Here is a 13,881-nt window from a genome sequence, read left to right as displayed (position 1 = left end):
ATGTTTTTCATTCCTTTATAATTTTAATCTAATTAGCCTCTAGTCAAGCCCTCAAAGGTCAAGATTAAAAAGAAAAGTAAAGAAAAGAGACAGATACACTGAAATATTAATTTGGGTAAAAAAAAATATCACTTAACTAATATCTGAAAATAAATAGGTTAATGATTTTTTTAATTAATACTGTATATATTCAGGACAAAATTTTCATCTTGGAAAATCATGGGCTATGCAAATATAGACCCCAAATGGGGTATTATGAGTAAACCCAGCCTAATCTTTCATAAAATCCAAGTTATCGATATGATTTTTTAATTTTTCATTGAAAATCTAAGAAAATTAAAAAAGAAAAAGAAAAATTATTTTCTGTTCTGCATGATGAGCATTGGCAAGAAGAGTTTTTTTATATAAAATAAAAAAAAAACATTTCCTTTATTGCAAAAAAAATGCAAATTTATACAGGATTTATTTTTTTTAGAAAGTTATAATTTATTAACAGACAAGGATAGAGGGATATGATAAAAATCTACGACTATATTACAGACCTAATTGAAAATTATATTTCTTTGGATATCCAGCTAAACCTTTTTTTTATAATTGAAGGACCAACCCAAGGCTTGCCTAAAGACCTGAAGGCCACACGTGGCGAGGGATCACCGACATGGATGATGGACGAGCTGCTGAAGTCACAAATCTCCAATCCAACGGTTATAGGTTGACGAGTTCAACTCGCACATCACAGGCCTGTCGTCTTCGTAACCAAATGAATTGAAGTCAAAGGTAATATGACCCTTACGGTCCCTCTACTGTTTTAACTTTATCGATCCAGACCCTTATCAATTCAATTTGTTAATGAAGCACTTATTAACAAAAACTAAGTAAACTGAAAGTCATTTACTGTAAATATGGACACTAAACCATGTTAATATACATATTTTTTTTTGAGTTGTTTGATTAACAACTCTGTATTGTAACTTAGTAATTAACGTGTGAGAGTAACGTTGATATAATTATTATTTTTTTAAAAAGATGGATATACAAGCCTAGATGAGCGAGTCTATCCTGACCCACATGCTTATCCTTTCTTAGTAAGCCTAGCATAGCCCATGAGTTTGTTTTTGTTTATCTTTTTTAATTGATCTTGGTTTTTTTGTTTTTTTATTTCACTTTTAATATTGGATTTTTAGTTGATTTTATTATTTATCATTGAGTTGATTGTGAATCAGTTTTATATTTTTATCATATTATAAAATAAAAAATTAGTTCAACATAGTAGAGTCAATAACTTGGGTTGCAAGTTTTTTTGGTGTTTTTATTTTATTTTTTTTCAATCTTATCATTTAATATTGAATTTTTAATTAATTTTATCATTTAGTATTGGATTGATTGTAATTTTATTTTTATTTTTTTATCTTATTATAAAATAAAAAAACTAATTAAACCCAATAGAATTCATAACCCGAGCTATATTTTTATGGTAATTAAAGTGAACATGTTTTTTTTTAAGATTTATCCAGTGAATAATCATATTAAGATAACTTTCATACTATTTAATTTAAAAATCCACATTACAAAACATCATGAGGTACAAGGGATGCATTAGTAACTCGAAAACATAAGGGTCTGGAACAACAGAATTACAACAGTATAGGGACCAAAAAAGTCGTTTAACCCAAAGTAAACATACTCCTTCGGTCCTTCACTCTCGAAACCCTAACCCTCAAAATCATTACTGCAAATAATATTCCTCAAAGACGCCATATCCGTTCAATCAGGTAACCTCTTTATATCTCAATGAACTTATTATCATTTATGCCTATCTATTTTCTCTTATATGTACATATAATGATAGTCCAATTTGTTCAGAGACCAACTTTTAGCTTCCCCTAAATTCCTAGATTTTAACTATGGCTGAAGTTTTGATTTTTTATAGAGTTAATGAGGCCTTTAACATATGATTCACTTGGAAATGAATTGCTTAGTCTGATTTAAGATTTTTGATTTCTCTGTTCTGTTCTTGATAAGATAAATGGATCTTAGGAATCTAATTGTTTTTGTTAGGTTTGTCTGTAATTTATTTAAAGAAGTAACAATTTTATTTTATTTTATTTTGCCAAAAAAGCAAAATTAGCTGAGAGGTCCTTGCGAGAAGAAAATGCAGCTTGATACATTTAAAGAACTGCCGTTCATGCGCCTGTCTAATCGATGTTTAACTAATTGTTACTTTTCAATCATCTTCATGTAGTTTTTTGGCCTCGTGCAGGATATTGTCTCTTTTAAAATGTGTGTTTTGAGGTGATGGTCTTTTGCTTTCTGAGATCATATAGATTCACTGAAGCGACCTGGGAGGCCTTCAGTCTACCCAATTTTGTATTTCGTGGGGTCTGCCATCCTGGAATTTTTAAACCCATGAGAGGAATCAAAGTAAAGGGCTTGTCTTGTTTGCGTACTCTTGTATCTGATGGAGAATCTCATGTTCAACCCATGCCATTAGTTGAAGAAGAGACAGGTTCATCGTCAAGTGTACAGTCCACCCCTGAAATAGAAAAGAATTATGTGCATCGTGTTTATGATGCCATTGCACCTCATTTTAGTTCCACCAGGTTTGCCAAGTGGCCAAAAGTTGCAACCTTTTTGAACTCCTTGCCCTCAGGATCTCTTGTATTGGATGCAGGATGTGGAAATGGGAAGTACTTGGGGTTTAATCCGGATTGCACTTTTGTAGGATGTGATATAAGTGGACCACTTATCAAAATTTGTGCAGACAGAGGTCATGAAGTTCTTGTTGCAGATGCAGTAAATCTTCCTTACCGAACTGGTTTTGGTGACGCGGCAATATCTATAGCAGTGTTACATCACCTGAGTACAGAGAACAGGAGGAAGAGGGCAATAGATGAATTAGTCCGAGCTGTCAAAAAGGGTGGTCTGATTCTAATAACTGTGTGGGCTGTAGAACAGGAGGATCGATCATTGGTTACAAAATGGACTCCCCTTAACCAAAAGTATGTTGATGAGTGGATAGGACCAGGCAGTCCTCGTATTCGAAGCCCTTCATCCATCACACTAGAAAGCATCCCTGAAACCGAGAATAATTCAAAGGAGCATGAAAAAGATACCGAGAGTCTAAACCACAAGTTCAAGGGAACTGTGCCTTCGACATCTAAAGATGTTAGAAGTGTACAAAATCAACAGGAGTATGTTGATGAGTGGATAGGACCAGGTAGTCCTCGTATTCGAAGCCCTTCACCCATCACACTAGAAAGCATCCCTGAAACCGAGAATAATTCGAAGGAGCATGAAAAAGATACCGAGAGTCTAAACCACGAGTTCAAGGGAACTATGCCTTCAACGTCTAAAGATGATAGCAGTGTACCAAATCAACAGGAGTATTTTGTGCCTTGGCACTTACCTTACCACCGTGCTGAAGTCAGTGGTGCATCTGCATGTGCTCTTGAAAATGGCCTGGCAAAGAAGGATGATAAAAAAGGTGCTGTGGTATATAACAGGTACTACCATGTCTTCAGTGAAGGTGAACTTGAAAGGTAAATGCGTGTTTTTTATGTATTCTATTTTAATTTTTACTCCTAGGATGATTTTTTTTTGTTATAAATGCTATATTTTATGGCCATACACCCTTCTCTGATCATATTGACACATCTCACATGTGATTTGTAAACCATTCAAACTGTTGATGTCCTCATTTTTCTCTACTTTGTATGCATATGCAAGTCATCTTGTTTAACATCCTCCACCTTTCTTCTGTATCATGTTTCTGTTTATTTGATTTACAAACTCTTTATGCTGTTTTCTGCTGCATCAATTTTTTCAGGTTGGTTTCTGGAATGAACAATGCAGTAGTAGTTGATCGATTTTTTGACAAGTCAAACTGGTGTATCATTCTTCAGAAAACTTTATGAGAACGAAACTTGCTGAAAACATCAAGGATTGCTTGAAATTAATCACAAGAGTTGGTTTGTCCTCTCCTTTGAAGAAGGTGACCCACAAGAGGCAGTGACGGTGACCATTCATCGCACTGCACTAATGAAGGTGCTGGGGTTCATTTGTGGGATTGGGTGTTGAGGGGTTGGAGGGAGAGGGGAGTGACTGCTCGGTCAACTTGTATTTTATGATGCTTTAGCTTTACCATGAGTACTCATGCTGTCCCTGGTAAAGCAGTTTTTATTTTTATTTTCCTTCTCCTTTGCGTTTTTGAACACGAATTGTGAATGGAATGTTATAGAAGCTCATTACATTCTTCTTGTGTTATAGATGCATGCTTTATTGTAATTTCTGATGCTTTATGTAGCTTACTTTGTTACGTTGACAATTGAAAAAACAAGGTTACCTAAACGAATGCCTGAGAAAATAAAAGTTATGGAGATGTGTAGAGAAGTTTTGAAGGAAATCATGGCTATTTTATGATATGCCTCATCAGTTCTTCAGATTTCAGGGTCAAAAGCGTTGGTTAGTACATGAATGATAGTGAGCAGATTTGTACAATTTATATGAAAAAAACTACAGAAAGCTTCATGCTCGAGCATCTCTAGTTGCAAATGCAAATGCTATGTTTCATGGTTTTCCTTGTCTGCAATCTATCAATGGTGTTTTTAGATCGAGAGAGAGAGCATGGCCTAGATATGAAGAAAGTGGCCCTATAATAATAAGTCAGGCCAACAGCTTCAGATTGATTTCGAAGATGATGAAAAAGACACAGCACGAGGGATCAACTAAAGGTAAATTTATTTTTTGATGAATGAGAAGATTCATTTATTTTTTATCAAGAAGAAAAGAAAAAAAGAAAAGAAATATTATATTTATCAAAAGCTAGAAGTAACAAATAAGGTAAATTTAATGCAATCAGCTAAACTTGAACAAAACATCACATGGGATGGGATCAACTTGTTGGAAATATGGCCACTACCAACAACATATGAATTAGTACTACTTTGTAATTTGTAATTGCCTAATCAAAAACACTACCAACTGTTATCAATGCATTTCCACTATATATATATAGTGGAAATGCATTGATAACAGTTGGTAGTGTATATATATATATAGTTCTTAGGAACCCTGAAATTAAATTCTCTTCCCACCAAACAAAAAACCCTCACCTTTTTCAATGATGAGCTAAGCAAGAGAAATCCTTCTATCTCAGTGGCCATGGATCAGCTATAGTAGCCATGCAATATCATATTTCACAGTTAATCCGACCCTCAATAATCTAATCTAATGTAATGCTTTCAATATTGATGTTGTGTCTGGTCTAGGCGATCCACGCTCAGCTCCAAAGTCTTTGATATAAAAGTCTATCCGAGCTGGAGACTCGATCAGCTCCTCCGACGATCAAGTTAATATTTTGATGAGATAATGTGTATGTTTTAGTGAATAGTAATCTAGTGTGTGCATAAACAAATAAAAAAATAAATTTATAGGAAAAGCGTGTGTAAAACAGTGTTTTTCTGTAGCATCATACTTATTTTAGAGCTTGAAACACTGTATAAACCGTGATTTAAAAATTTTAAAAAATTATTGCTTAAAATAAGCATTGTGGAAGGTGCATGGGGACCTTGGATTGGTGGACTTGGGTAATGAATTTTTCTTGGCTAAATTCTCAAAACAAGATGATAAGGGTTTTGTCTTATTTAGAGGATCGTGGATAGTTGCAAATCACTACCTAACGGTGTGTCCATGGCATCCAAACTTTGATCCGTATGAAGCAACCATTGACAAAGTAGTTGTTTGGAGTCAGACTCCCTTGTTGTGGTTAATCTTATTACATAGCAGGGTGCCGAATTGAATTTTAACTATGTTTTGGTCACAGAGACACATGAATTATTGAGTAAAGATTGGACAATCACAATTCAGCACACTTACAAGGAAGGAAATGCAATTGTAGATTGGCTAGCAACTTATGGGTCAATAAGAGATCCACTTTCTAGAGTTGATTGTATTATTAGGGAAGCTCTCACGAAGCTATATCTTTTATTGTATTATGACTTTATTGGGACATTTGTTCCCTTATTAATTTAATCTTGCTCAAGTTTTAAGCTCCCATTTACACAAAAAGAAAGAAGGAAGATGACGAGTATGAATGAGAGATTAGAGTCATGGTGTAATCAAAAGTCCAATACTTCTTCTATTAGAGCTTGATAGCGGTTATTTTTCAAATTATTTTTTATTTTAAAATGTATTAATAATATTTGTTATTTATTTTTTAAGATTGATTTTTGATATCAATACATCAAAATGATCTGAAAACACAACAAAAAAATTTATTTGAAGAAAAAAAAATTTATTTTTTTCAAAAATACTTTTAAAACACAAAAACCAGCATGCTTAGTCTATTATCTTCCTCACATTTAGCTAAAGATAACAGGAAAAAAGTGAGTGAGGTATCCCTTCCTTAATGAGACATTCTAAAAAGCTAATCATAAGAAAAGAAGCAAATTCTTGACTTAAGTTTTCACTTCCCAGGATTGGAAAAAAAAAGAAGAAGAAGAAGAAGAAGCTGAGATCCACATCTGAGTACTTGTGTTTGGACATGGTCAAAGTTTATTGTCTTGTTATGTAATGATATTTTTTGTTTTCTCTCTCTCTTCCATTAATCCTTTCTTATTTTTTCCTAGCAACATTTTTTTCTTGCAGGGTATCTTATATGCTTCTAAGCTTATCACTCAACAATCATCCCTTAAAGAATAATCCAACACCCAAAACCACTAACTTGCCTCTCTTTAAGATGAAGAAAAGAAATTAAAGGAAGAACATCAGACTCTGAGACCAAATTATAGAGTTCCTAGATGCTATGAATAGGTATAGGGCGTTAGCATAAGGTTATGATGTTGAGGATATACCTCATCCATCGCCATCTTGAGACATTCCCTTTACTACTAGAAAAGATAGGTCTGCTGGGAGAGAGATGATGAGATTGTTAAGGTGGGTTAGTTTGTTTGAGCGTTTTAGACAATTATGTTAAGGTGGGTCATTATGTTGGCAAGAATTGTTCACTTGTGTTATAATGGTTCAGTAAGGATTGAGTCTCTCACAACTTATAAATATTGATATTAATGGAATAGTGAAAACTGTTTGCCTGTGATAATGGTTTTGGTGAGGACCAAACAAATTATAATGGTAGCAAAATATACTTAGAAACCCTAATTCCATGGTTATATATGTGTAAATACCTCTATATTTCATTAATTTATAGAAATTCTTTCATTGTATTCTGATATTAATAGAACTTTCTAAGATTTTGAGTTTAGAACTTCAAATGGCTCTGTCTACATCCTTTTTGGCCGGCCGAACACTCCACAACGCCAAGCCACATAATCTGAATACAAGAGGGTTAACTTTTTTATTGTAAAACCTAGAAACTCTTTCTTTCACATTTACCATCCTCACTACAGTCTCATCTCCTGTTTCTTTAACCATGCCCAAGTTTAATATCAACAACTCTTTATTTGAATGGCTGTCGTATTGGGTGGCTTTAAAGCTCAACAATCCCATCTCGAAAAGGGTTAGGGATCCCATTCCATAAGCCGAAGCATACGAAGTTCTCCCAGTTGTAGTTTTTTGTATTATGTGGTAGGCCCATAATATATCTAGAGATCATCTTCCATGTATTTTTAGACTCAATCTTCATCTTCAAACTCTTGAGTATAGCCTTGTTTGCTGCCTCTATATATCTACCCATTCATTGGTGGATGTGTGACTGCGTTCAGCCTCGTATTGATGTTCAGACATTCATAAAAGCCTTTGAATTGGAGGTTATCATCAGATTGCCAATTGTTATCTACTACAATCACCAAAGGAACATCAAACTTGCAGATTATATTTTTCCATATAAATTCTTCTATTTTTCATTCGGTTATACGAGCCACCCTTTTGGATTTCAACTATTTAGTAAAGTAATTCACTGCCACCATCATAATTTTTTTTCATGAGAGCCGTTCTGTTGTTTTTTCTGTACCCTTTAGTTCGGTTGGTTGGTAAGGAAATGGGGATTAAGATCATGGTTTTTGTATGTTTTGTAAGATTTAAAAAATACTTGCTATGAACCAATTAGATTTTGCTCCAAAGGTTTGATTGTACCCTATTGAATTTGTTACCAGAAGCTCTAGAAGTGGTTTCATGTCCTTTGTCGGGATAAAAGTGCAGTTGGAATGGTTGTTTACTCCTTGTGGGTCATGTTGGGAGCAAAAGCTTTCATTTGATGTGGTTATGGAAGGTATTGGTCGGCAGTTCATTTACTCCGGGGCCCAATGCCGAACAGCCGAAGCTGCTATTGGATATGGATGGAAGTTGAAGATGGATAGGTATTGTTTGGATTTAATGGAGCAAAAAGGAGGCCGATTGGGATCATGTCGAATGAGCTTCTTGTTCGACAGAAAATGGGCCGCGATGGGGACAAGTATCACAGTATCCAATTCCATTGGTTTTCTGACCACGAACAAAGGAAAACAAACGATGTGCTCCATGCACACACAACCATCTGCACCACCGTCAGATACAGATGAGCAGACTCGGATAATAGACATCCATCATCTTGGCTTGTAATCAGGAAATCATTCAGGATCATGCGAGATCAGGGCTAACGGGTTGTACTTACCCTCCAAGCCGACAAAAACATGTGCATCTTGCCAAATCAAGGCACAGATGAAGAAATTACTCTAAAAAGGAGGCATACGAACAAAGTGATGCGATCTGCAGCAGTTTTTTTCCGACCATGTGATGTAAGGGTATGTAAACTTCAGCCAGGATAACAATTTGAATGCAAAAGAAACAAAAAAGGGAAGGAAAAAAAAAAAGCAAATAAGAGAGCCGTTTCAAGTCCACAATAATCATACAAGACCAGCTAAATTTCAGGAAAGCAAAATTTTGAAGGTTTTGATATATTAGATAGCTGTTCGCTGGCAGATACATTGACATGGATTTATTCATATTTCTTAAGCATAATAATTGTACTTCCCTCTATTGAATACTTGTATAACAAGGGAAACCGTATACTTTACGAAGCCTGTATATGGTACACGACGCCGGGCTAACACTAACAGTTCAATTGTTCAAACCCCAATCATAAGGTTGGTACGTCACCTTTAGCTGAGCACCATCGAGCAACTCCATCAAAGTTTCTGAGTAGGTTGGCTCCAAGAAGTTCGATGCATGCTTGAGCACCTCCATCTCATTCTTGCCAAAATCCACGCTAAACCTGCACATCAAGAAGATAAATATCATTCAACAGAAAACATTGCACTTTTCAGAAACCAGACAACACATTACACTAGAAATTACCATTTGAGGATCTTGCTGGCGAATGCAGTCTTGGCATTCAGATCAATAATAAGCCCTCCACCTCTTAAGAAATCACGGGCAGCCTCCATCAGTTCTTTATCAATGTCCCCAGGTGAGAAGCATCGAAGGGCAGGTCCAGATCGGGTACCACAAACAAGTGCAAAGTGGATTAAAGGTTCAGCATAGGGAAGAGTCACCTGGATAAGAATGAAACTGATCATGAAACAAATAAAATCCCAAACAGAACCCTATTCCTTGTTCATCCACTATTTTTCTCTTTGTAAATCCTTTTTCTCTGCCATATGCTCTGTCTCTGCCATATTCTGTTTTGCATTTCTCCCTTACAAAAAAGAAATGAAAGAAAGAAAACGAGGGGGGGGGGGGGGGGGTGTGGACTATTCCTTGCTAACAATATAATCAGCGATTAATTAAATCAGAATAATCAGTTCATTTTCTTCTTGAAAAGATTGCCAACAGCAAAACAAGCATGAAATGTGCCATATTGATTAATTTTGTAATTTGATGTTGTTAAATATAAATCGGGTATCCACAGTTAGTTGAGAAACAATAGAACCACCACCTGCACTTCCTAACCCCAGTCCCCCACCTGATTATAATTTTCTTTTTTTTTAGTAAAGAAAGCGCAAAACAACACTGGCTGGCAAGCATCACACTCCATCAGAAGTTTCGAATTCTGGAAAAACGTTACATTAAGCTGAGTAATTAAGAAATATGTTGAATTCTCTTACCTTGGAACGCTTATCTTTCACACCGAATGGCTTGGTAAGATTGTATGGCGGTCGCTGGTTGCCCCTTAAAATGCCATTTTGAATAGCTGAAAGAGAGTATGTGCACCCACCTATCACATACTGGAAGTCTCCAAACAACTTCCTTCTTTCCAATGCTCCTTTTGGAAAACCCAACACCAATATAGCATGGATGGCCATCATATTGTAGAGATTTATGAAAAAAGCAAGCTTCTCCTCCCTTGGCATATCTAGCAATTCTACTCGTTGGAGCTCCTGAATTATCCGCAAATATCTACAAGTATCAATGCAAACAAGTTAGAGCATAAAGTAAAAACAATAACTATCAAGATGCCAAAGTTTGAAATTTTATAGCTCTAGAATAAATCAAACCTTGCAAATTCCTCACTCCCATGAATACTTCTGTAGTCAACATGCTTTCCATCTACTGATGTGAAGGCTTCAAAGATTGCACAGGACAAAAATCTGAGTCTTGCTGCAATTTCTGTTATGGGCTTAGGCTTTGCCTCAACAATGCCCCTTGGGATATTATAGCATTGAGATGACACAACAGGATCATTGTCCAAAAAGCGATACAAGTGGTTACCATCCTCGAATATGTTCTCACTACAGTTTTAAGCATCATAAAGGAGAAAAAAAAGTTAAAATTGTCAATGAAGAGATTTCAAAAGAAAGAAAAAGGCATAAGCAGAAGAATCAAAGACACTAGGGCTTATCCAATGGACTCACTCAAGAATGTGTCGAAAGAAGAGTTTGCTAACAAGCTTTCGCCCAAATTCAGTAGCCTGTTTCATAATGTAAGAGCGAGAGTAAGATAAGCTTAATACTAATATAACCAAGAGAATTTTTTTTCCTTTTCAACATAAAAATTTGAGAGCATGCAACAGGGGCATTAATTCTATACAAATATGTGCAAAGAAAGTGGACTATTTTCCAACCAGAGCATGGAAGACATAGATAAGATACGACAACTACCATATATTTCAGGTTCTAGGACTCTGCATGTCTCAAAAGAAAAGCAAAAAATCCAACTGACCTCTTCCCTCTCCAAGTATTGATCCTCTGACAAGAAATCTACAGCCTCTGAACCTAGAAAGCAGTTGGTGAACCTCCGCATCTTATAAAATCGATCCTTAACAACAATGGATTCTTTCATTTTCCGAACAATAAGTGCAAGTTCATCGATTGAGCCACTAGTGGAAGCATCATCTTCACCAGAAAGAGGAGGAAGAGGAGCTTCAGATGCTGGAGCTTCAGTAATCAAATAATCAATCTTCTCTCCAAGCTTGCCAGACTCATCCAAGCCATTGAGTTCAGTCAAACCTCCAATTACAATTTCATTAAAAAACACCTTAGGAACAGTAGAAGATCCAGTAAACTTCTCTAGTTCCAGCTTTCTACTTGGGTATACATCAATGTTGATCTCAACATATCTGAGCCTTTTCCTATGCAAAAATAACCTAACCTCTTTACAGTCTTGGCACCCTAATCTTGTGTACAGTATAATTCTTCCCTTCATGGCTATAGGTTGTGGTGGCTCTTCACTTCCTTCCACCCCCTGCTCAAATTTGTTTTCTGCATCATCATGAGAAAACATAATATAGCTGAGAGGATTCCATGCAGACCTGTCCGCTGGTTTCTGAGAAACTTCTGTTACTTCTTTGTCTTTAGCTGAATCTGAAGCCTCCCTATCTTCATCACCAGTAACCCATTCCACTTCATCTCTTTTTACAGAAAGAACACGAAGAACACTGGTGACAGCAACTGCACCCTTCTCCTTGACAAAGTTCTTAAGAGCCACGGCCTTCTCAGGCCAAGCAGACCCCTCAGCCTCATGATCAGCATCTGAGGAATGGAAAGATGTACTTCTGTTAGCTTCCATCCCAGGAACCTCTGTTCCATCAAAAACAGGCTCTGGCTCCTTCTGCTCACCAAGAATTTCCTCTGGTGTTTGCTTGTTTCCTTCTTCAGCTTTAGGCTCCAAATCACCAACTTCATCCATCTTGTCACCAGATACAACACGTTGAGTATCATTGTTTAACTTTGCTCCAACAGATTTAGGTTCCATACCCATGTTCTCACACTCCTTTCCCAAGTCATCATGTTTCACAACATTGTCAACTGGACATTTAAACTCTAAGCCACTGCTCTCATCAATACTTTCACCAGCATCAGATTCTGCATTATCCTTGTCCAGCTTGGGATTGTCCTTTCTTGTGTCTAGAGAGTTCACCTCCTCTGAAACTCTCATTTGATTATCACCTTCAGCAATTGTTGCATCTTCCTCATGCTTCTCAGAAGTTGGGGAATTAGTTATATCTTTCTCACTAACTGCTGCTTTTTCCATAATGATGGCACTAAATAAAGTTTGGAATACAATTCAACAAAACTTGGTCTTCAGTTTTAGTGCTTCTGCAGATCAAACGGCTAACACAAACCTGGAACAAATACAGTTGAGAAAAAAAAGAGTCAAAATTGTACAAACATGTATACATATCTAAATTTCAGGTCATATAGTTAGACAAGTAACCAATAGTAAGCTCTTATACACAAAGGATATCACATCACGTGCCAAAGATTACAACAACGCTTAATCATCCAACATTCACCACGCATCAAATACATGATAAAATCTCAATTCAGACTGTTAAAAAAAAAAGGTTGTGAATTAAAGACAGAACAAAACATAAGAGCCTTTTTACAATTCCCATACAAAAACAGCATTTGCCTCCAACAAATATGAATCCTGCATTTTCAGCCTAAACCGAATCTTAACATGACCCCGAGCTGATGTGATAATACTCAAAGGGCAATTAAAAACAACAAAAAACAGGATCAACTTTAGGTATTTTGGTTAATCTTCCCATATCCTTTTAAAGTATTTTTTGCGAAAAGACATTGATGGTAGCAATTAAATTATTCATTTAGGCAGGCGAACTGCTGCTACCTAGCTCCTCAACAAAGAAAAAAAAAAGGATCAAATCAAGAAAAAAAATAATTAAAAAGAAAAGAAAAGAAAACCCAAACGGCCAGATCATGACCTCGATCTTCAATCATTTGTAGCCAAATGAAAATATCAATATATAATAAAACAGGAAAAGGAAAAAAAAATTACTTCAAAATGATCTCCCAACAAACACATGAGCAAACATAATGAGACAGAGAAATTATGAGACAAACGCGGTCTAAAGCGAGCAGGTCAAACAAATGACTTGTCAATCAACATTAAGGAAAACTGAACAAAAAACCAAGACCAGGCAGGCAAATGGAAATAAAATAAATGATTAAAAAGACTTTTCAAATAACAAACAGTTGCACAAACAATATCCTAATGCCTAATACAGTGATACAAAAACAAAAGTCCGGTCAAGATCTCAATCAAATATAAAGAAGGACTTTAATAGTGCATTTTAGGGTTTAGGTCGCTTGCAATTAAATAAAAAATAAAAGGAAAGGGAGAGAAGAGCTTACCGATCTGAATATCTACAGAGAGAAGAGAGAAATTTGAATAGGAAGAATAGAGAGGGAGTGGATGGAGAAGAAAGAAGTTACAAAGAGGTGGTGACATAAATAGCCTTTAACTTAACCAACAGTTTTGTGTTAGTAGAGGCTGATTGGATCGAAACCGCTGGGCGATATGTCTAAATGATGAGGTTGTTTTTATTTATTTATTTTTAGAGAGAGAGGGGGGAGGAGGAGAGGAATGCAAGGTAAGGGGAGAAAAATGATAAGCGAGAGAAGCGGGAAGACCATCGGCTGAAATTCATGTGGCAGCAGGATTGACTGTGACGCCCTCCCTTACGTTTTTTTATTTCTATGCATGTAG

The 13,881-nt window shown here is 35.9% G+C and overlaps 2 protein-coding genes across 3 annotated transcripts; one reads left to right on the top strand and one right to left on the bottom strand.

The window, feature by feature from the left end:
• Positions 1-1,610: 1,610 nt before the first annotated feature.
• LOC7495129 (tRNA (carboxymethyluridine(34)-5-O)-methyltransferase) lies at positions 1,611-4,284 on the top strand. The gene is made up of 3 exons (XM_006386329.3): positions 1,611-1,772; positions 2,261-3,539; positions 3,827-4,284. The coding sequence occupies exons 2-3, from the start codon at positions 2,296-2,298 to the stop codon at positions 3,912-3,914; spliced, it is 1,332 nt and encodes a 443-aa protein (XP_006386391.2). The 5' UTR covers positions 1,611-1,772; positions 2,261-2,295; the 3' UTR covers positions 3,915-4,284.
• A 4,572-nt stretch (positions 4,285-8,856) lies between these two features.
• On the bottom strand, positions 8,857-13,827 carry LOC7495128 (uncharacterized). 2 transcript variants are annotated; one of them, XM_002300990.4, is made up of 7 exons: positions 13,527-13,827; positions 11,092-12,493; positions 10,785-10,840; positions 10,428-10,661; positions 10,038-10,329; positions 9,289-9,485; positions 8,857-9,205 (listed from the first exon to the last, which is right to left on the bottom strand). In XM_002300990.4, the coding sequence occupies exons 2-7, from the start codon at positions 12,400-12,402 to the stop codon at positions 9,052-9,054; spliced, it is 2,244 nt and encodes a 747-aa protein (XP_002301026.3). In that variant the 5' UTR covers positions 12,403-12,493; positions 13,527-13,827; the 3' UTR covers positions 8,857-9,051. The 2 variants fall into 2 exon arrangements, with proteins under 2 accessions (XP_002301026.3, XP_024451079.1); XM_024595311.2 differs by lacking the exon at positions 13,527-13,827 and adding an exon at positions 13,171-13,286.
• Positions 13,828-13,881: the final 54 nt, after the last annotated feature.

Source organism: Populus trichocarpa, chromosome 2, assembly GCF_000002775.5.
Source record: "Populus trichocarpa isolate Nisqually-1 chromosome 2, P.trichocarpa_v4.1, whole genome shotgun sequence".
In the NCBI taxonomy this organism is placed as follows: domain Eukaryota; kingdom Viridiplantae; phylum Streptophyta; class Magnoliopsida; order Malpighiales; family Salicaceae; genus Populus; species Populus trichocarpa.
The sequence above is the reverse complement of the archived record's forward strand: the minus strand, read 5'-3'. Positions and strand labels throughout refer to the sequence as shown.

Coding starts and splice junctions, on each gene's coding strand:
- LOC7495129 (XM_006386329.3), top strand. CDS start 2,296: ATGGTCTTTTGCTTTCTGAGATCATATAGATTCACTGAAGCGACCTGG. Junction 3,540..3,826: donor AGTGAAGGTGAACTTGAAAG/GTAAATGCGTGT, acceptor CAATTTTTTCAG/GTTGGTTTCTGGAATGAACA.
- LOC7495128 (XM_002300990.4), bottom strand. CDS start 12,402: ATGGAAAAAGCAGCAGTTAGTGAGAAAGATATAACTAATTCCCCAACT. Junction 10,841..11,091: donor AATACTTGGAGAGGGAAGAG/GTCAGTTGGATT, acceptor ATTATGAAACAG/GCTACTGAATTTGGGCGAAA. Junction 10,662..10,784: donor TTCTTTCGACACATTCTTGA/GTGAGTCCATTG, acceptor TTAAAACTGTAG/TGAGAACATATTCGAGGATG.